At 44.3% G+C, this 23,476-nt stretch overlaps 1 protein-coding gene across 3 annotated transcripts; it reads left to right on the top strand.

The window, feature by feature from the left end:
• Nucleotides 1-2,901: 2,901 nt before the first annotated feature.
• LOC125720716 (complexin-1-like) lies at nucleotides 2,902-22,037 on the top strand. 3 transcript variants are annotated; one of them, XM_048996485.1, is made up of 6 exons: nucleotides 2,902-2,964; nucleotides 3,046-3,126; nucleotides 3,423-3,654; nucleotides 4,501-4,617; nucleotides 15,178-15,356; nucleotides 18,130-22,037. In XM_048996485.1, the coding sequence occupies exons 4-6, from the start codon at nucleotides 4,587-4,589 to the stop codon at nucleotides 18,319-18,321; spliced, it is 402 nt and encodes a 133-aa protein (XP_048852442.1). In that variant the 5' UTR covers nucleotides 2,902-2,964; nucleotides 3,046-3,126; nucleotides 3,423-3,654; nucleotides 4,501-4,586; the 3' UTR covers nucleotides 18,322-22,037. The 3 variants fall into 3 exon arrangements, with proteins under 3 accessions (XP_048852442.1, XP_048852439.1, XP_048852441.1); XM_048996482.1 differs by lacking the exon at nucleotides 2,902-2,964 and having other exon boundaries at nucleotides 2,977-3,126; XM_048996484.1 differs by lacking the exons at nucleotides 2,902-2,964; nucleotides 3,046-3,126 and adding an exon at nucleotides 3,166-3,313.
• Nucleotides 22,038-23,476: the final 1,439 nt, after the last annotated feature.

The raw sequence follows: 23,476 nt of genomic DNA, 5'->3' as shown, positions 1-23,476 counted from the left end.
TGTCCAGACTGTGCAGTCACCCTGAAACACCAGAGCACCTGCGCTAATTCCCAACTCATCCCTTTCTGATGCTTAATTATTGACGAGATAGTACTTTAGAATATGATAAGAATTTCAGAGAAATGTGGGGGGAGGGACAGTTCATTGTGTTACAGAGCCGGGGCGGGGGGGGCGGGGGGTGTTTCCTGAGCTCCCGAATGTGCAAACATGCCCTCATTTCCCAGCTTAGTCATCCGCCCTGCGAAATGCTCCTGAGTTCTTGGTCGGAGCTTGAAGCCCCAGTGCCTTTCAGAAGCATGTGTGTGTGTGTGGGGTGGGGGGGGGTCGGTTAGGGTTAGGGGCAGATTTTAGTCCTTTACAACGATGACGTGAAAGTTTGTATATTTACTATCTGGTCTCTGTCGTCGGCGTTTTTAAATGTAACTTCATTTAATTGCTTCACTCCTTCAGCAAAGGAGCTGCAAGACTCAGTTGCAAAAACTGAAGCATTTCACTTCGCCTGTCCTCCGAAACTTTAGTGAAAATACATTATAGTGTCCGGGGGGGCGCCGGTGGTGATGCTCGCCTAGGGTGCTGCACTGGGGAGGACCGGTACTGGACTATGTGCATGACAGTGCAGCATCTTCCAGGGAATTTGAGGCATAATTAGCTACATGCACACTTTACATTTAGAGTTTGCTTTCTGGTTTTCCAGGCTTTGAGTGACCAGCAGCTACACCTGCTGAGCTCACTAACGCAGGCAGCTGGAGCCGCGTCCGCAGGTGAGACAATCAGATTAGTTGCTGGTAGCTGTTTAAGGCCATAACACTCATGCAGATACAGACGTAAGGACCTGTTAAACCCACCATTATTACCTTCTTTTCCGCTCAGGGGCCAACAGAATAGCTCACGAGCGTAAGAACAACCAGCCACTGTCTCCTTTCTAAGCACATGCAACATGGAGAGTTGGACCAGGTTTAATGAGGTCAGTGTGGGACATCTACTGACTGGATTGCGACTGGTATACCAATGAGTGACACGATCAAGGAGTCCCGCCCATCATAAAGAATCAGTGTGACATCATACGCCGCCAATGAGATTCCCCCATTTGCCGATGGCCGCGCACCAGTTTCTCACCTCTCTTAATGAGTGCCGGAAGAAATCTGTCACCCTACTAAGTGTTCCTGCCACTTGAGTCACAGCAGAGGCACGAGCGAGTCAGAGTGTGGGTGGGAAGCACTGGAGTGTGATTCTGCCAACAGCTCCATCACCTGAGGGAAGGAAGTGCTGGTTTGGAGTCTAATAGCATGACCAACTGCCCTGGTTGGGGGCAAAACTCCTTATGGGGATTCCCCAGTGGGCCTCACCTCCTCCTGTTCTGCTCGAACTCTGTATCTCCTCATCTATCTCACCAACTTCTCTTCTCTTCTACAACTGGATGTCCTTAGCTGTCCCACTCTCTCCTCTGCTACTTTGGGCCATAGAAACTAGCTGCCCCTTCAGACCCTTGGAACTAACTCACTTTCCTAGCAACTGAAGTGAGGATTGTCGAAGTGTTACGTACGCTGTCCTGGGAATGTGTTTGTTACCTGTAGACCGAAGGCAACTGCAAGCTGAAACAGCTTGTAAGTTAACATGAAGAGACACACTGAATGATCTGCCCAGTAACGGGGACTGCTGGGGTGCATTGGTTCAGCGTGGGCTTACAGGAATCACGGGGAGCACAACCATCCAGGAGGATCTGAAGTTTAGTGACAGCTGAGTCCCTCATCAGACGTGCTATAGTCCTGGGTTTTGCATCAAACAAACCAGAGACTGACATAGAATCCCAGACACAAGAAATTCTTGCATAAAATACAACGTACAGGCAGTCCCTGGGTCAAGAATGTCCATCTTACGCACAGCTTATACTGCCATAAAGCCTACTAGATAAAAAAAATCTATGTTATTCAAAAACAATGGCTCTTGATGGCCACTGCACTCACTACTTTGCGATGCTTGTGAAATTATTGCACAGCTTCAACAGTTCTGTTTAAGGTACAGTACAGCACTGTGTAGCTCCTTTTATTATTACTGTGTAATGATTATTATGTGCTGTGTTATTTTTCCAACTTACCTACAAGTTCAACTTAAAGTCAGACTAAGGGAACGGATCTTGTTCATAACCCAAAGGCTGCCTGCATATCATAAGTGATTTGTTTGCTATAGATTTTCTTATCTCATTATATTTATTTTATTACCCATGGGGGTATTAAAATATTATTCATTTTCAGTAATTATTTTTCTATGTGCATTTTAAAGCTTTACTCAGGAATCCTAAAACTTGTGGAGGTTTCCTTTTTTTGGGGTGAAACCTAATTTACGATACGATTGGTCCAAAGCTAAGCGCACATTAAACACACATTAATGAACCCTTTGCATTGAAGAAAAAAAACTATGTAAAAGAAAACGACAGGGAGAAGATTACCAGGGAGATAAAAAGGAAAGTGTGAGACTGAAAAATGACCCGTATCATCGATCCATTAACCGCAGATATTCCCTTTGTTCGCTTCGGCTCCTCATCGAGTTAATCTGCCAGGCAATAAATAAATAAATAAATAAATAAATAAATAAATAAATTCGATCTGAAAAACATCCAGTGTAAACTTGAGTAAAACATTTGTCTAGCACATCACAGCCAGAGATTGATACAAATACCATACAAAATAAAATAATGCACGCAAGTTATCATCCGCTTCATTTGTGATATTGACCTTGAGATGCTGTCCGAGTTATTTGTGTAATTCACTGATTTGAATGCTATGGTCTATGTACCGCATGGCATTATAGGGCGATTAAAGCTGCAAAGCAGGGCTGCGTATCGCCTGGGCGCAGAAGCCTTTTCGGCCTCTCGGTGATATAAGGGATCTGAATAGCAAACTGCTGCATTGCTCGGTCGCTCGGCATCGGCTCGTCTCTCATACCCACAGAGGTCGTCAGAAAGGGGTGTGTCATCTGCCGGCAGCTCTTTTAAAAATCAGACCTGCAAATTGCCGCACTTCAGATATTTATTTTTCCCATTTTCAGTCTCCAGTGACCACCTGCTCAGGGAATCGGGGACGTGGATGCGACCGCGGTGCCGCTTTAAACACCCAAGGGCAAAACGAGGTGAGGAAAAAACACCGGTAACCATCAGCGCTAGAATAAAAGCAAGGGCGACGAATCCGAGATCTGAAATCCTGACAGCGATGGGGGATCGTGGCGCTCAGAAACGCCTCCTGCACCTTTCATAGCGAATAAGGTGGACTATGTGGGTCAGTCGCCTAAACACCGAAAGCGCCGTACGAGGCTGAAGGTACCGAGGGGTTGGACTGGACGTAGTATTTAAGGCAGGAAGCAGCACTGCAGGGGATGGGAGGGCCATCGGGAGCAGCATTAATAATTGATTGCTCTGTTTTTTTTAGGACGTGGGACGTTTCGGAGGGGTAACCATCCACGTGCTTCCTCCCCCTTACACTCATTCGCCGTGCAGAAGCCGACAAGGACGTCCTTTATCCCGGAGAAGTCGGGATGCGCAGAGAGAGCCGGCAGACATCCTCAGCCGCTTCTCGCTGTTGACTGCGATTTGCAAGAGTAAAAACTGCATTTCCTCAAAAAAATTAAAACAAAAATAAAAAGCGAAAGTCGCCGGAGCAGGTAATCAGCATGGGAAGCGGGTTTCGTCAGAGCCGTGGCTGAGAGTCGGAGTCGGGAGCTGTCCGGTCGGGGACGGTGCTGAAGCTGCCCCCCGGACCGCGAAGGAAGCGATTCTGCTTCTTATCTATACAGGGGGTTCAACTGAGGTTAAGTGCTGAAAGATTGGCGTGCGGTTTGTTTTTAAAATTGCACCGCATTTATTATAAGGAATATTATAACTGGGATTTCAAGAAAATAAATCATCCAGATTTCTCAGATTTCTGTGCTTATAATTAAACTGGATGACTAGAAGTTTTCACAATGAAAACTAAGCTTACCGGTTACTAAGCTGTTTGGTAAAACGGGAACAAAACACGGGGCTCCGGGACTCAGTGATGCCTCACAGGCAACTTACCTGCTTGCGTAGACATCAGGTACCGAAAAAGCCTGAAATGTCACGTTAATATGCGGAATACCGAGGACCGATTTCTTTAAAACGGCGTTTAGAAGTCTGATTTTGTGCACATTTTCCTTGACATTAATTACACAACTGGGATGTTTCCGAATGACTGCAAAAGACTACAGTATATGGGACGTGAATATCGTGTCTGCAGCGATATCACAGCTGACTTTCCTTTTAAATAAAACCAGAACCTGCCTTCTATCAGATTTTGTTTACAGCATGGAAGTTGTTATAAGCTTATATGCATGTACCGAAGACCTATGTATGAATTTCCATACATTAACCGTGCAGGTATAATAGCGAAAATGCCAATATCTATCAGCGTTTTCTGTAAAGTTGAACTGTTTTGCAGTATGATTATTTGTGTTATTTTTATATTTATATACCCATTGCGATTTTTTTAGATATAGCAACCAAAGAACACTCGTCTCTGAACGACCTGAATGTAACATCGTGAAGTGAAGGAGGGCAGGAATTAAAAGCCATCGCAATGAATTTTCTTATGAAACAAGCCCTGGGAGGTAAGTTATTTTTTGTTTTTTAAGGGGCATCTGGTTTAGGTTCGATCGAGAAAATCATGGAGATGTTGCGAGTTCTGGCGGGGGTTGTATATATATTGGGACATGTTTCTGCTACTAGTATGCAGGATCTGACTGGTGCGGATGGTGCAGAAATGGTTCCGCGTACGATAAAGGAAGTGATCGCGTTTCATAACGTGAAAAGGGGTTCAGTTGAGGTAATGTGTTAAAATACCGGAAGGTGACATATGTGATTTTCGCGTATTCTGCGGTTCACTTTATAACGGACTGTCAAACACTGCTAGTCTTTGGAGTAATTAAACTATTCCGTCTAACCTGCTAACCGCAGACAAATAGGACGAGTCCACTTTTCATGTGAATATGAGTTTATTTACCGTCTTCAGATTTAGACAGGCCTACCTAGATTTCAGGAAGAAAACATTATGCGTTCGGTTTCACTTTTTAATATGCACACACAACGATATCATCACTGAAGCACGTTTGCTTAGCCTATACGACGGGCATCAGTATTGCATAACATTTAAAGTATATATCCAGAAGTTGTACTTCATGATCAGTATGACTGATTTTAGCGGATTTATGCTATAGTTTATTCTGCGGCATTTAGACTACAGCCGTAACATGAATTTAGGAAAAGCGTTTAAGTGAATTATCCGGAATTCCGCACAAACACTAGCCGGGAAAACTCAGCAATACCCGCACACATACAGTAATCTAATAGCTGTAATGAACTAGTATACACTGAAACAGGTTCTTTTAGATTATTATTAGGTTATTCAAGTCTTCAGCTAATAAACCTCATGCTTATTTTTTACCGCAGACCGTGAGAAGTTGTGTTGCATTGCCACTGAGATATAAAGCACAACAAATTTACAGGTGCAGATGGGCAAAGTTCATAGATTGAAACTCAGGAGTCAGAGAAATTCGGCTACTCTTGCACCAGCGGACTGCAGGACTGTCCGTGACGTGCGATGACGGCTGCGGCAAAGCCGTGCATGTTTGTATGCGAGGTCTATTAAGCTGCCCGATAGAGGAGGGTGTAGCTGTGATTGTCCTCCAGTGTACAGATACATTGCTTAAGAAAAACACCAGGACACAGTGGAACTGGCTGTTCTTATTCCCTTCTGGTCTACTGTGGGGCACTGGGGTAATCTGATAGACATGTATTGCTGGCTATTCTCTGAGTGCAAGGACGTGACGAGTCAAACATGGTTACATCGTATTTGCAGTGCGGGGATGTCGTCATCTTAGGCAGATGTCCTTGAGGAGATTCTTTTTTTTTTTTTTTTTGGGGGGGGGGGGGGGGGGGTTACTTTGCATATGAGCAGTTCTCCATGGATTATTGTGAATGGTTAATGATCTATCACCATTAATGCTGTTGTTCTGTGTTATTCCTGCCATCATTACTGAGCGACCTCCCAGTGCGACAAAGGCAGCGAGAACAGAATATGATACCTATCTGTCTTCTTTTTGAGATATTTTGAGACCTAAATAGTATCCACTGTCTCCCAGACTTCAGACAGTTACGTTTCCTGAATCGTAAAATATTTCTGTATTTCATCATGTCCCCTTTTTAGAACCAACCCCATAAATAACCATGCACAAAAAAAAATCCCGTACAAAAAAGATCTTCCTCGCATATTTTATCAAAGACAAATGACTCAGGAAACCAAACAATGTCACTTTGGCACAAAAAAAAACCCTGCAGAGCTGAGTTCCCTCAGTGTACAAGGTCATTTTACAGTCATATAGAAATGTTCGGGATAAATGCATTCCCCCTCATCAGTAACTGTTGCTTTTAGTCCAGTAGGGTAATGATCTGTTGAAGCAAAGCGTGGAAGGCAGGGCGATTTGCCCGGTGGAAAATATCCAGTTGTGTGTGAACACTGGGGGAGAGCACTGAGAGAGAGTTTGATTATGGTTATGGAAATGTCCTATGGAGACTGCAGTGTCTTTGCTTTCATAGACTGCCTTCACTGCAGTTTCCCTACTCTGTTGCAATCTCTTTCTGATTTGGCAGCTGCCAGTAGCACACGGCCAATCGGCATGACATAGAGCGGTCATGTGACCCTGTCCCTTTGTTCAGTTCTCAGAAGCAGGAATGAACGTGGTGCACTGTGATTATTCTGATGCTTACCTCAAAAACACAGACGTATTTCACTGCTGAATGACTGGAAATTAAACGTCAAGCAGTAAATGTGCTTAAAAATGTGCTTTTGGAAAATATTCTTATAGGAATATGTACAGTAAAGTATAGTCCAATCTCGGTCAAATGCCCTTTTATCCTTAAAGGCTGCATATTATCCAGTAAAATGCACAAGATGTAAATCGTAACTGCTGCTTAAAGTAAGAAAACAGGAATTCATGTTTTGACAAACAAGAATAAGGGCATTTTCTAAATTGTCCCTTTGGTTACCTTGGGAACAATTGCTCATATCTCTGGATCAGGGCTCAAAAAAGAAGAGATAAATTTTAAAGAATGTTGCAGCACAGCACAAATGTTGATAAAAAAGTGAAGGAGTACTATTGAGAATGGATATATAAAACCGCACGAGAAACCAAAGGTATACGTTGGCCAGAAAGCTGAGACCCACCATTCAGAGACATCAAGCCTGGTCCATTCTGAGGAACTAGCAGACTGGGACTTCTGCACCTAGACATCCCCCCTGCGTATCCTTTGGGAAGAAGCTGTGAAGCTGCTCTAGACTGGTGAAGGGCCCATGGTGATCCTGTTAGGCATCCACACTGGAGTCCTAACTCCAACCTGCCAGCTTCAGCAATCTTCTAACCGTCACTGCGAAGCATCTTCACCTGTAGCTGAGGGGATGATATTCCAGATTCCAGAAGATGTTCAGCAGGTTTGTCTCTCTGCCAGCTGAATTCCCAGAATGCACTGCACATTGCAGATAGTGAGTGTGCATTCTGATGCTGTATTTAGAATGAAACTGAGGGCATCCCTTCACAGCAGAGAAAGCAGCCCCAGATGGAGGCCAGTTATAATTTTGTGCTAATGTTCCTCACTCATTCTAGTGGCACTTTGACCTTTGACCTTTTACCCAAGGACATTGTAATGGAACCTTCTAGTGCGTCTCCCAGAGATGGGAGCACTCTGCGTAATGAGAAAATGACACGAAAACACCGTCCACTCCAAGAGCTACGCAGAAAGATCAGATTCAATAAGACACCAGGACTGTATGCCTGTATGATAAGGAAAGGGAGGCAGACGAGCCAAATGACAACAGAACACAGAGGACTTCACATATAGACACTGCCGTGTTGCATTGCTAGCCTTCCGATGCTCTGGTTCATTTGAGGAACTTGAATTACTCTCATGCTTTCGCCTGACTCTCCCTTTAGCCAGGTTACTGTAAAAGGGACACTTTGTGCAGGAGTAAAAGGCCCAGGGGTGAAGAGCGACTGACATTATAGCTCTGGAGCTGGGCACAGCAGCGCGTAAATGCTTATCCACGTCCTCCTGCGAGTGTCAGATTATTGGCAGAATTGAAGTAAAAGCTTTGAAATGCAGACTAAGGACAAAGGAGCAATTTAGCAAATTTCCTTATGAAAGCATTACATGAGAGTGTGCTATGGATTTTTCAAAGCACGGTCTAGTCGACTCTGGTGAATGACATCACTTCCTGTCATAAGCAGGAACAACAATAAAGTATATCAATGAGAAGCTTTATATCAGACACTGATATACTATATTCAGTGTTGCCTTTCAGGATGGCCTTATACAGCTTTCATTGTCATGCTTTTATTCAGAAAATATCACAAATTTCAAAGACTTATTTCATGTGCAGCATATAGTTGAATGCAGAAATGAACTCCACAAAACCTTTATGTGTGACGTCTCTGTGGTATTCGATAATAAACATCACGTTTCTATGCAAATCTTTCTTATTAATGTCACTTTTGCGGTGAAATTCCTCGGTAAACACCACAACTCTGTGTGAATTTCTCTGTAAACGTCCCGTTCCGTTTGCGCGATTTGCCCCAGAAGACGACACACTGAGATCACACTTGGTAATCTTCCAAGGCATAATTACTCTCTGTCTTTTTTTCCCGCAGTTCCATTTTCCTATGCTAATGTTCACTGGATCTGCGAGGTGCACGTTTGCTCGCCGTGTTCTGACCCAGCAGCTTGGCGTCTGGAGACCGTAGCCGGTCAGCCTTGCAGATCGGTCAGGTCTAACGGCGATGTTCGCCCAGAAAAGTCTGTGATGCACGCGGCTCGCTAAAAATATGCAAAATGCCAAAGGCAAACAGAACAGAGGAAATAGGGAGAGATGAACACGGGAGAGAAAAACAAGGGTCAGAAATAAGGATGCTAACGCTACAGAATGGAAATAAATCTACAGTATGACTCATGCCTTTGGGTTTTCACCGCTCTTCCCTTGTTGGACCGCTTTTGGCGTACGTCGGAGTTGCACTCTAGGTACAGTACGGTATAATTATTATTGTTATTATGAATTGTATCGTTATTTTTCCAACTTACAAATTTGACAGACTTAGGATCTCAGTCATAACCTGGGCACTGCCTGCATGCAAGTCATCGTTGTTATTTTTTATGGCTGCAAACTCAGACCTCTTTCCCCGTCACTAGGGCTGAAACTTGACAGTTTATGACTCTTATCTGTACTTAAACCCTAAGATCACATAAGATATGGTGAGACTTTCCTGACAAGCTTTTCCATCTTTTCACTATTTTCTTTAAGCGTAGGTCTCTTTAGATTCACAGAGCGTGGGAATGAAGGTGACTTCTTTAGGAAACAGTAGAGGAGGTTTGTAACACTGACGGGTCTATGGTGGGACTGAACGGAGAGCTGACATCATGATGCTCCTCTATCTTTGCTGTTTGCACAAGTACGAGTATGAGTGCACTGGTAGTCTTCACTTAAGCTGCCCCATCTTGCTCTCCATAGCTTGGGGGTGACAGCGCAGGGTCAGCCGCCAGGCAGCTGGGGGTCAAAGGCCTCGTGTGACTGTCCTGCCAAACTATGAGGCACATACCACCACCCTTGAGTTCCTGTTCCTGCAGAGCCTCGTTCCGGCTCCTATCGGTCCCCACGACGGCAAGCCCAGATTATTGACTTTAGGAAAGGATCGGATCAATGTTTCCGACAGCTATAAAACATCAGGAAACCCTATAAAAATTGATCCGTGAACCGAATGCGCCAGCGACCTGTAGAGTGTCGGCTTCAGCCTCGTATAGCGAAACAGGGTCGCATTTACTTCACCGTTTGTGTGTGAAGGATTTATAAAGGAAGTTTCCCAAAATGCTTCACAGAATTTTTTTCAAACTCCTCATGGCCATGAATCATCAGCCTCTGCAATGCAGCCAGACCATCATGCAAATCCTTTGACTGCATTTAGGGTAAATGCCTCACAAGTCCCACTGCAATATACTGATAAAACAGTACATATAATAAAATGTCTACTGCGCATTCCCTCTGGTGACAATCAGCTGGCAAAGGAGACAACTCTCAACTGCGCAGTGAGTTGGCTGAGGGTGCTGTATGAGGCTCCTATGTTCAGTATGACGTGCCGGGTGCATTATCACAGAGGAGAGGTGTGACTGCTTGGTGCAAGTTTAGCAGCCTTCCCTGATTAGCACTGGAGCAGAGGAATCACACTGGAGCAGAGGAATCACACTGGAGCAGAGGAATCACACTGGAGCAGAGGAATCACACTGGAGCAGAGGAATCACACTGGAGTCCGGCAGCTGTGAAGGAGTCAGTGAAGGCAGGAAAGAGTCACATGTAGCATGGCTTCCCTTCACCATCGCCCTTAAAACCTGATCCACATTCTCGTCATGCACTTGCATTTCAGTGCAGAGGTTGCTTTAAGAATCACTGTACAGTTTAACCAGAGGCAGACATTTCAGGTCCCGAGAGCAAAAATCCAGATTTCATTTAAACCAACCAGTTCAGTACTCTGTGACTGTGACTCTTTATACTCGACTGATTGGTTGACACAAAATCCTGCTCTGGATTTTTACTTTCTGGACCTGGACTGTCTGCCTCTCTGGTTATAGTACTTTATCACATCGTGTTCCCAGCCTTTTCCTTCCATCTGGAATAACATTAACTTCCAGCTGGGTCTGACACTGTGAAGGTGGATCAGGCTCTGCAGTGCTTAAGGGCAAGACCCCTGCAGATGTCCTCACTGCATCTAGAAAAACCAGGAAGGTAGACACCCATCTAGAAGAGATGGGACTGCAAAAAAAGGTAGAATGGCACAGCGCTTCTTATTATAATACCTTCAGAGAAGAAGGACTGTACGGACCCGCAGACGAAGAGTGCCAAGAATCTTCATATGGAAATGCACATTGTGAATTATTCCAAGATTGTAATTAACAATCAGCCCTGGACACTGTAATGTCCTGCTCCCTATTTCCAACACCTGCAGTCTTGAACATGTGATTCCCAGTAAGCTAGTGTGCCTTTATGGGAACAGACATGTGATTTATTCTTTATACAGATGTGAAATCATTTCTAAAGAAAGGAGCTCTCTGAAGATTAACCTCAGCTGACTGACAGGCTCTGAGAAATGCGTCTGTAATGACTTAGATGAAGCCTGGTGCTTGGAAGAATGTCTACATATTAGAACGTGGGATTTAATCATCATACTGAGCCGATACACGGGTGGGTCACAGGGCCACTGGCTGGGTCCAGCTCTGTAAATCCCATGTCCAAAGCCATGCAAAATGGTACTGATGAAGCAGGAATTGCCGCTGAAATCTGTTCAGATGGGGACTTTCACTACTTAAAGGTTACTTTTCTATGAAGAACCCTTCAAAGGTACAAGCAGCAGATAATATTTCATAAGTTTTAATGCACCATTGATGATGCCAACCTCACCTTGTCTTCATGTGGTTCAAGACGACCATGAGCGAATCCCTTATCTCATTACCTTCAGAGGCAAAAGGTAAAACATTTTCCACACCTGGAATCTCCGCCACTGTTCCAGCCCACAGGGGATAAACACCCTGGAGTGGAGGACAGGAAGCATCACGCTGCACGTTTATTGTTTTGGAACAAATTCAACCGGCTGGTATGACAAACATGCTTCGGAATTAGGAAAAAATTGCAAAAGCGATCCGAGTCAAATATACGCTGCCGCGGAAAGATCATATTCACTTAACCTCATAGCAAGCCGAAGCTTTGCAATTGTGTTTGTAGAGACTCGTATTCTCAGAAATTACATTCGCAGGAGAATCAGTGTGCCATTTGTTATTCTAAAAATGGTTACAGTGTCCACACCGTGGTAATCTTTCTGCTCAGGCCCGAAGAAAGCATTCTCCCATGCTGCACTAACAGCTTGTAGCATTTTGGTATCTGCTGTCCGGGCAAAGCTAAGATTTGCACAACGCTAAGAGTGACGTCCACTTTTCACAAAAACCATCCGATGCGAAAGTGTAATTTTAACAAAGCGGCATTATCGCTCGCATATACAAGGATGCTTATAAATACAAGGTCTTATGGTACACAGCTGCCACCTGGATGAGCATATGACCCTGTGGACGAAATCAAGTTAGATGGCTTGGGTTTAGTATATCAGCCAAAAAGCTTTTGATGGACTTGCGTAGAATATCAATCAATACACCACCACGCTGCATTCTGTCCTTGTCTGTGGGGCCATCAACAATCTGGTATACAACATCCAAAATAGCTGAGATGACATAAGGGCTTTGCACAACACAGCATTTCCACTGAAGTGAAGGGAACTGCACTTGTGCCGTCTGACCGCTGCGGGAAGGTCGACCTTGTGCACTGACACTCTCCTCTCCCAAGCAGCGGCAGGCACAGAAAGCACGCGCTCATCTCAGTCCTCTTTGGCGTCCTCCTCCTCCTCCTTTCAGAGCAGGACAGAGCCAACAGCATTTAATAAGGAAGGAACCTGGTACGTGAAAGAGGAATCGGCATGCTAATTATAGGCCCCGTTCTCATTGTCGTGAGCTTTCAGTACGAACTTAGCCATGGCAAAAGCGCGAGTTAATTACCATTATGATATTATTGACCTCAGTATTTGTAATAACACTAGATTAGCATTGACGGCTAAGCTAATTTACAACTGCGCTAATTGATAGCATTCAGCTGTCTCAGACATATAAATGAATATTTGCTAAGCATGACATCCACGGTTAATCTCTCCCGATTTTGAGAGCACATGCATAGCCACGCGAATCACTATCACAGGCAGATTGTCTGCCTGGCTTTTTCTCCCAGCACATACAGCTTAAGTTTTTCGCCTTTTCCCACAAACACCCAGGTCTGTGTTACTAACTACCCCACCAAGATATTTTTCTGCTGGAGGCCTGTTGTGGAGAGAAAATGGAAGGAGAAGGCAGGCCGAGAAGCGGACAGCGAGTGGGAGGCCGCTGAGAGATATAAATCATTAAGACATTCGCACACGCGTCGCCATGATGCCCAGATAGTGTCACCGCTCCATTATGGAAAAGCTCAACCATAACAACCAGCAGATATGTACATTGTCACCTTAATCCTTCTTTTTTTATCTCAAGGCATAAACGCCACCGTCTGACCATGGACACCCCCCCCCCGGTGTTATAGTGGTTCAGCCCGCAGGTCACGTTTCACTGCTGTTGGCAACTTACGCCCTTCCTCAGCATGACAGAATCCCCCCCCCCCCCCCCACCCCCCGAAAGACTGCAAGCAGCAAGCTCAGGCAGGATCTTTGAGGAGGTCCTAATATAGCCCACTCCCTTGTGGTACGGTATCAGCACAATTAACGGGGGAGCTCACTTTGCAGGACCATGGGGGGTGGGGGTGGGGTCAGGGTCAGGCTGGCCGAAATGATGCAGGGCAGCATTCAGACAGACAGCGAGAGGTGCAGTCAAATTTGCTATGATTTATGCATCGAGACACGAGCGGCGCTGCAGAATGTGATGCTTGTCGTGTGGTACAGCTGCCTCCGACCGGCAGTGGTGTATGTACCACAACACAGCAGGTTAGCTTAGCGCTATTGCCCTCTTCAAGATCTTCAAGACCTAAGCCACTGTTCCTACAGACCTTCCTTGTCCGTCATGTTCCCGTAGCTTCAACCCTTCTTGGCTGGGGGGCTTGAGAATGACTCGTCTCTCACTGGTCCCAGTTCCTCAGCGGATAGCTGCCCCCACACTTAGCACCCGGATTGCGAGCACAAACAGAGAAGATGCAGAATTTAGACGTCTGTCTCTTCCGACGTCCTCAGTGTCTCTCGCTACCGGCTGAAGAGAAGCAACCACTGTGCCGTACATGACAATCAATTATTATCATTAAGGTAGCCAGCAAATCCGTCTATTTAAAAGTAGCCATTCTCTGTTTTGTTGGTGGCGTGTCTTCAACTCCAAGCAATTACATTTATAATTTTGATAATAAACGGTTGCCCCCAAACCTCTTTAATTATGCAAACCAAAGAATCATTCGCTTGATAATTCCAATATTGACTCATATATCATCCATGCATAATATGTTAAGACTGCTAATCAATGTATTTGCGGTAATTCTCAAATGGCTTCAGTCAATAATTAGTGGCAGGAAATTGATTTTATTTAATACTCCGCACAGTATTCATAAAGGAGAAAGAATAATTAAGTATCTAATCTTGAGCTGTGTTGGTCATTAGTATTTGACTGGAATTTTTATAATTGGGAGAAAGGATTCGTAGGATGGTCTGCATTAAACGAGCCTGAGATGGTGTAATACGAGATGAGCTTTACAACGTGACTGGACAGAGATTCCCAAGTCTTCCAGCCAAATGATCGATGGCTTTTGGTGCTGCAACGTTAATGGCCAGATTATCCATTTGTTTTCCAGGCATTTTGATTTACTGTGGCTTGGATGAGAAGTAAATCAATTAAATAGCTACGAGAGGCAGAAAACTAATTAAGAAGAAAGCTGTTCTTAAGGGGACGCACAGTACTGCAGTAATTTGAGCACTTTACATTAAGTCTGCTGGACCTGCATCGCTATTGGAGGAGAGGAGCTGGTACTAGTGGAAGCACCACTATCAGGCCTGATTGCTTTTTGCTAACTGTATTACTACTGGAAGATACTATTACACTAATAGTTTTGGGTTCTGTATCAGTATGTACATTCCCCACAGTCTGCATTCTTACAGAAAAGGTGGTAACATTCATTTCAGTGATAATTATCAATTATGTCAAAGTAAAACAAGGTCAATGTACTGGAGGATATTTGGTTGAATAGTGCCCTGCTTGAGAGCAGAATAATGTTATATTCTGGGCTGATTGTGACACAATTCTTAAATGAATTATACCTCATTACACCCCATGCTGACTTTCCTCAGTCACATGGAATATCCCAGGAACCAATCAGAGTAATATGAAGAAAACCAATTCCTGTCACAGGAAATTCCATAACGACCAACAGTCGTGCAAGATATCACACCAGCCAATTACAGAGAGCTTCAAAGACTCCGTGAACCAATGGCATGGATTTTCACACCTGTGCCACCGTCTTGGGGCATTCGGTTCGGCCTCGCACACACGGTGACACCTTCGCCTGTCCTGCTCAGGGGCCACCAAGGACATGGGCAAGATGCTGGGGGGCGAAGAGGACAAGGACCCCGAGGCAGAGAAGGAGAAGGAGGAAGAGCGGCAGGAGGCACTGAGGCAGCAGGAGGAGGAGCGGAAGGCCAAGTACGCGAAGATGGAGGCGGAACGAGAGACCATTCGGCAGGGTATCAGGGATAAGGTGAGGAAGTGACTGGCAGTTTGATGGCTACCGATGTAAAGGTTGTGGGTTCAAATCCCAAAGAGCATGCATAAATTGAACCCTTGCCTCTAGTGTATTGTTTCCTAACCTGGTCCTTGGGGATCCATGTACTGTCTGGGAGGGAGCAAAAATGTGGACTGTCTGGCATGGAGCTGAGAGGGAGCAAAAACATCAGCAACAAAGCATCTGAGGGTCCTCAGGGACTGGGTTTGGAAACACTGCACGAGTGCAAATCACTATGGATAAAAGTGTCAGATGAATGAATAAAATGGTAACATTGTATCTGGATGGTCTGCTAATATTTCAGTCTTAGTTGAGATTCAACAATTAATATAACATCGGTTGAGTGAGTAGTCAAATTCAATTAAATTATTTTATGAAAATGTAGGTGAGTTAATGAGTCATTACATATGTTCATAGTTCATATTCTGTCAAACAATCTCAAATGGGGGGCGGCATGGTGGTGCAGTGGTTCGAGTCTCCGCCTGGGTCACATGTGTGTGGAGTTTGCATGTTCTCCCCATGTCGTCGTGGGGTTTCCTCCGGGTACTCCGGTTTCCCCCCACAGTCCAAAAACATGCTGAGGCTAATTGGAGCTATTAAATTGCCCATAGGAGTGCATGTGTGAGTGAATGGTGTGTGAATGTACCCTGCGATGGGCTGGCCCCCCATCCTGGGTTGTTCCCTGCCTCGTGCCCATTGCTTCCGGGATAGGCTCCGGACCCCCCGCGACCCAGTAGGATAAGCGGTTTGAAAAATGGATGGATGGATGAATCTCAAATGAGTTAGATGTCGAAATGTTACTAATACTCTGTAAGCAGACCATCTAAATTAAGTGTTACCAGTAAAGTGAATAAAACTGAATACCCAAAGCTAATTAAAAAACACAATGAAAAAGGTGAAAAAAAGACTGTACCGAATGTCCACCAACCACTTCAGAATATAAAAATTTAAGTGTGTGAGTTAAGGTGACTGAAACAGTCACAATGAGTTTAACATCTGCTCAAGAGGTGCTGACAGAACCAGGCCAGCAGATGGTCTCGGAGACCGTTTGTCGCAGGAAACTGAACCTCCGTACAGAACAGACACACACTTCTGCCTCAACACAAGATTTTGGCCAGATATACTGTATAATTTAACATTTTCCATTATTGAACAAAAATATAACAACAGTGAGGTTACGTTACATAAAACCACTTTTAAAAATAAATGTTTAACACCAGAATTAGGTCTTACGAGAGTTACTTAAATTATGTAGATCACCTTGAATAAAACACACAGAAGTCAGCTGATTTTCAAGGAGACCATTTTGGAAGTGGAGCGATTTAGGGGACAGACGCTGTTTAGATGAATCGTGAAGGATGTGACTGTCGTTCCACCAACGAAAGCCTCATTCTGTCACACGGTATAAGTTTTAAAACATATCCGCCTTGCAGTTCATTCTCACCCACAATGGTTGAGAATCCTTAATATTACACATTTTTGCCATAAGTTAACTCAGCCTCCCTTGCATGTCTAACTTTGTACATAAGCCTTTATTTATAACGTGGCAAAAATGCCAGCAGGCGCGTGCGTAACCTGGGAACACTGGTGCCATTGGATCGTGTAATACAAGATAGTGCTCAAAATAAGGGAAAACGATATGCATGCAATAGGACAAGGGCAAAACAACGTCGGCATATTTAAAGAATTCGTAGATTTGACATGAATTTGACCCCTTGTGGGCTCTGTACTCATTTATCAAGCTATTAGGATTAATGCACAATAATGATACTATGCACTATGGATTTGTATGCTTCAACAATGGCATGAAGGCCATACAACGGCGTCAAGACTAATCGCCACGGCTTATTATGTAAGGTGCATCATCTGGTGAGATTAACAGTCAGTACTGTGAAGCGCTCCCCTCGTCTGAGTACGGTTTACGTTCATCAGAAGCATTACATGGCATTTTCTGTGCTCGACAGTCAGAGTAACACTGGAAAGACTGAAAGCAATGTTAGTTTATTGGGACCCAACTGCGGGGGGGTGTCTGCTGTATACATACTCAGAGTCACGTGTTAAAAAATAGTGGAGACCGTGTGTTCATGCCGAATGCTACGACTAGCACAGACCTCCCTTTATAGTCTGAACCAGAACAGACTGCTGCAGAACCTCCATCACGTTCAGTACGGAGCGAACATGTTAACAGGGTGACCTTTTAGCCTGTATTTACTGTCATCCCCGCCTGCTGTGAGCTTTTAGGAAACTGCCACGTAACAGGCGATTTGAAGGGATTCGTCACGAGCATCACAGTATCAGTGAATGATGTGGTGATTCATACACTTCAAGAGTGATGTTTTTACTCCTCCTAAGGTTTATAGGTTTTTGATTCACCCCCCCCCCCCGGGTGCCTTCTGACCTGCTGGTTTGGGGCAAAAGAATAAATATCTGAAGCTATAAAAATGTTTTGTGGCCCTTGCAGGGTCATATTCACATAAGCAGCCCTTCCTAAATTAAACAAGGGTGAAGGGGACGTACGAGGGCCAGTAATTCATAAAGAGGGGCCAACCTTATTTGCCAATGAAATGTTTTGAATCGGTGAGTGACAGGGGTGGGGCACTCCAGTGACCAATCAGCTTTCAGCTGGGACGAGTGGCCCTGTAGCCCCGCCCCTGTATACACTCTGCTGTGAAGTATCACCTGGCAGCGGATTGGGCCTGTCCCCGGGGGCCGGGGTGGCAGAGGTGTGTGACTGCGCCTCTCCTTCCAGTACGGCATCAAGAAGCGGGAGGAGGCGGAGGCGGAAGCCCAGGCGGCCATGGAGGCCACCGAGGGGAGCCTGACCCGGCCCAAGCAGGCCGTCCCCAAGGGCTGCGGCGACGCCGAGGAGGAAGAGGAAAGCATTATGGACTCGGTCATGAAGTACCTCCCTGGGCCTCTGCAGGACATGTTCAAGAAGTAATACTCCCCCTGGCCCCCCCCCAGGCAGCCGCTAGTGTTCCCATCCCTATCGCAGACTCCCCCCACCCAGCCTACAGACTTAGCGTGTAGATCAGATTTACAAATTACACATCCTTCAGCTGTTTATTTGTAAATATCCTCTGGTTTAGAGAAACGATTACAATGACGATACATGTACAAACAGCTCAGAGTATAAGCCATACTTTTACCTGATTTTTGCCGTTTATAATATTTATATATAAATATATATAAATATATAAATATGAACCTCCATTTTGTGCATCAATTGGCCCATAGCTGCCCCCCCCATCACACATACAGTGGGAAACATGATTGCCCCCCCGTGATACTGTCCAGCAGCCGTCAGGCGGCCATTTCACTCTAAGGTTCCACAAGCAAATGGCACCGACTGGGGCTCTTTGTCAACAGCTGAACCCTCTCAGTTAGTTTTTTCTATTTTGGGGCAAATTCCAAGAGGACTTAAGGCAATAATTCTGGCTCTGGAAGTCTGTGTCTGATCCGGGCCAGAGTACCGGGGGCACATTACCGTGCATTAAACACCCATCCATTAAGGACTGTCCTTCACGTCTCCAACGCACACAGACCTTCCTCGCTGCCCGTGTTTTAAATGGCTGTCTGAGTGCAAACAGAAAGATGCTACTTCAGCAAACAAAAATGACACATTTTACCCCCTTTCCATTTTCATAAATGTAAATAGTTGCCATTTAATAGGCGACCTCTGATTTAGTCTGAAATCTATTTCGACTCAGACGTCACAGAAACAGATGAAGGTGCAATATAATTTCTTCTGAAGCTGTCCTTTAGCTTAATTATGAGAGAATGTAACCTTAATCAGCAATAATGGACTGTTTTTTTTGTGCGAGTTAAGCTTCTTACGTAGAAAAATGGGTAATTAGCATTTTAGAGTTGTCTTCCTGTCATGGATGATGGATAAGATGGGACTGTGGGGCTCGTTATGTACGTCTTCATTAATGGCGTAAGTTTCGGACAAACGTTTATAGATTTAGAGTCGGAAATAAAATGAATGTTACTTGCAGTGATTTTATGTATGGGAGTCTGCATGGGTGACGTTTGTGCTCCGGATGAGTGTAGAGAAGACGTTCACGTGTATGACGTCAGCGGGTGTCATGGTGGAAGTGCGTTGACCTGTTTGAGTTATTCGGTTGTGCCTGGGTAGCGCTGTTTATGTGTCTGGTAATCTAGCCATCGTTTGTTAATTTCATACCAAGCAACCTCTTTGTTTTGCGCGATGACGCATGAATAAAATGAATTTGCTCGTCATACTTGGGGGGGGCTCTTCCCATATCCGTCCCAATGGATTCCGGTGGACATAGTCCATGTAAGAACCATCTTCCAGTTTGTACCGAGGTGTTGTGCAGTGTCACTGCATGCCAGTGCAAAGCGTTGTCTAACCCCTTAACATCCAGCACTGGAGAAAACGGAGTCATTTAAACTCGAAAAAAAAAATCAAATTAAAGGAACATTTAGTAAAGCTTTATAATGCAATGACAAGGCAGATATAGAAATTCAGCTATATTAAATATATGCAGTAGAAAAGAGTGACAGTAATAGGTAATAACCATTAATTTTCTGTGAAATCGCACCATTAACACGATACCTTTAGGCATAAATCAATGCAAAGTAAAAATTCTGGAAAACATTTTCATTTGTATTTCCAACATTCTGAACGAACCATCATAACACGGGATGTAGACACTGATCTATGGAAAGATCCCCCCCCCCCCACAAACGGGTGACCGAGCATTCCTTTCCACCCTGTCCCACCTAGGGTGACCTACTCCCTGTCAGGAGGGACACTATAAGCTATGACAGGGTTTGTAAACTACCGTTTCAGCTTAAAGGATTTCACTTCAGCACCGAGTTCTTGCTGCGTGCTGATCGGTCAGTCTCCTACAATCATGCATGAGTCACTAATGTTAATGTGAAACAGCTGGATAAATCAATCAAGGAAATAAACCAGTAAAATTACAAGATGAACCAAACAGTTTAGCTGAGTGCGGGAGCCTTTCAGTTTTAAAGTAGTTTGTAAAACCTGAAGCAGCTCAGTGTCACTCCTGACGTGTCTCAGGGGTCATTCTGGTCCCATCCACTTTCTGCTTGCTTTCAGACTGGTGGCTGTGACAAGCCACGTTTAATCTGAGATTATTAAACACGCACCTGGTTGGGGTTCATGCCATCCAGGGAGGGTCGTGACTCCCGGGAGTGACTCCTTGTTCTGGAAATCAGTTATGGCACATGTATGGATATTTAATGTTAGTCTTTAAATATTTATTACATTCTTTTTAGTTTGCACACAATGCATGAAATTGTGCAGATAAAATCACAGGCACCTACTCTGGTCCTGCTTCAATGAATGGCATTGTTTATATCTGATCATCGTTCAGGATTTTTTGTAATCGATTACTTTTGCAGCTATGGAAAATGGTGACTCTGTATTATCAGTGGTGTGTGTGTGTGTGTGTGTGGTCTTCAGTGGACTGACATCCTGTCTAGGTTGCTTCTCTAACTTGTGCCTTGTGATAGGATTCAGGATAGATTGATGGATGTATTATGTAAAAATTCTCTGGAATTATATTGCATAATTTACGAGAGTCTGGCAGTGTAGTCTTCATAGACATAATTAAGTTGCCATTTTCATCCATTCATCTTCCAAACACACTGATTTTTGCTTATTAAAGAAATAAGTACAGTTATGAGTGGTTCGTATAAACTTCAGGAATGCTTGATGTCATGTGCTAGCCACATTTTTGTTCAGTTTGTCATCGATCTTTTTAATCAACCTCCATAACTCACAGACATTGACCAAGAAACATCCTCGTGTTTTGTGCTTTGCACTCACTCGTCTGTTTTTGACACCGAATGGAAAACGAACATTTATTTTAAGTGACTTAAATAAATGAGTAATGTCACAGTGAAGCACAGTACAGTGTGTCCTCGCCGTCACAAACAGGATTTAACTTTTTTTGAGAGAACCTGAAGTTTGTCCCAGCATCTTCCGACTGTTTCCGTGAGACTTTAAAAGTCTGTTGTCAGTGGGCGGTCATCTGCGTGACGTCTGTTTTTTTACGTTTTAAAGCTTCTCTCAAAAAGCCTAACGGACATCAACCCACCACAGGCATGACGGTCACTGCCTGCTTAGCCGACGGATGGGGAATATCACGACAGTGCTTATTCCCGGCTCTCTCACTAGCGGGCGATTCAGTCCATTCCGTCCTTGAGCATCTTACATTTTAAATCAGAACCTAAAGTCCAGATTCCCGAAACCATCGTATCGAAGCAGACCACTGACGCCAAAATGTTCCCCTGCTGTGCTCTGAATGTATTGTCTGCGGTTTCACTGCGATGTCCATAAATGTTCCCCTATATGTTTAGAAGACAGGTGTATTTTTTCCGTGTGTAAATGTTTCTGTCCTTGGTGCCCGTTTGAAAAAAATATATATGTGTAGTTTGTGCTTCATTTTGTATTGCTCTCTCTCTAACTCTCTCCTGTTTACACTCACAAGCATGCATGCTGCACTCCTGCGGCCAGTTTTGTAAGATACCTCTGTACGTCTTCTGTGTTTAAACTGCCTGTGACCTTTCACCGCATGCCATCCAGACAGATCATTCAACGGTGTAATCATCGCACACCAGACAAAAAAAACAAAAAAACAATAAAGTGATTTTATATGATAAGTCCGTCTGGAGTCTGTGTCACATGTGCAGTGAGCTCCTCACTGGCACTGGGCATCACACCCCTAAACAATCAGCACTGTTAGTTCTCTTGGGATCAGTAAGACTGCAAAGTGAATGCCGCTCTCTGCACAAGATGCCTCATTTAACAGAGTTTCTGCTCTGAGTTTATTACTGCTTAGAACGTGCTTGGGATGTGAAGTTTATTGCCTGTGTTTAAAACTCTCATGATTTTAATCACAGTACATGCGCTCGCTTTTGAGGATTCGGTAAGATAAGACAATGGATCTCTGTGCTGCTAGAGATCATTGCAATGGTTTCATCCTTATTAACCATTAAATCGGAAACAGTGTGATGGAAGGATTCAGTATTTCTCATGTACATGTTCTCATGTAAAACATTCAAGGGAATCAGGATTTTTTTCGCCTTGCAGCAGTTAACAGACCTTCCTCGAGCCTTGTTAATTGTGAGCATTTTCAGCATCAAAAGTGAAAATGACTGAGCAAAGAATCCCTCAGCAAAGAACAAAAACACTATTTTTTTTGGCCAAAGACACCTACACAGTAGAGCATGTTTACCCCGTGATGCTTGGTGGTGACAGTTACAAGGCAGCGGATGGACCTGTCTGGTCACGTGACTGCAGCCTTTGGATCTCTTTGGATGCGTCTGAAGCTGAATACTTACACAGTATGTACTGAATCTAGGTAGATGCCTACTCACCTGTTAAGGTAGTATATACTGCATGTGCATATGCATATACTGTGCATGAGAACAGTACACATGTACTTAGACATACTGCAGTCACTGTATAGCATATTATCTGACCTGGACAACTACTAAACATGTAGCTTTCCTCCGGTGAAAATTAAAAACTGCTACAAACTATCAACGAAAAAATTACATATTCAAGTCAACTTATATAACCAGGTATTGTTTTCTACTGACGTTTGTACTGAGAAATAAATTCCTCCTGCCATGTGGACACAAATGTCTGAGCAAGTGACATTCTTCCTCCCTGGTTGCAGCCCCAGTAGACTTCTGGGATAGCGTAGGTACACCTTGGAGTTTTGCAGAATGAACTATGTCATCTGAGTACGGGTTGCCTACTGTCTCATCCATACTGAGGATTCAGACATACTGCTCACGTCGCATACTATGTTTTGCCTACTACATAGCAAACAAGTATGCAACTTGACAGAAAGGGCCAGAATGTGTAAGTAAGTATGACCAGTGCAGACTGCAGGAAGACACTGGACAAGGGCCTTAATGTAAGGTAAAACCATTTATAGTTTTGCCCATTTAGGTTTAAAAAAAGGTCTCTGAGGAGGTGACTGGACGCAGGCCAACCCCTAAGTCACAAGTAGAAACCACTTCAGATGTATTACAACAGATCCTGTCTCCTGTCCTCTGCCTGAATAAAGAGAAAGTCACCCTGAACATAT

This window comes from Brienomyrus brachyistius, chromosome 25, assembly GCF_023856365.1.
Source record: "Brienomyrus brachyistius isolate T26 chromosome 25, BBRACH_0.4, whole genome shotgun sequence".
NCBI classification, from domain to species: Eukaryota; Metazoa; Chordata; class Actinopteri; order Osteoglossiformes; family Mormyridae; genus Brienomyrus; species Brienomyrus brachyistius.
This window is presented reverse-complemented; position numbering and strand designations above follow the sequence as displayed.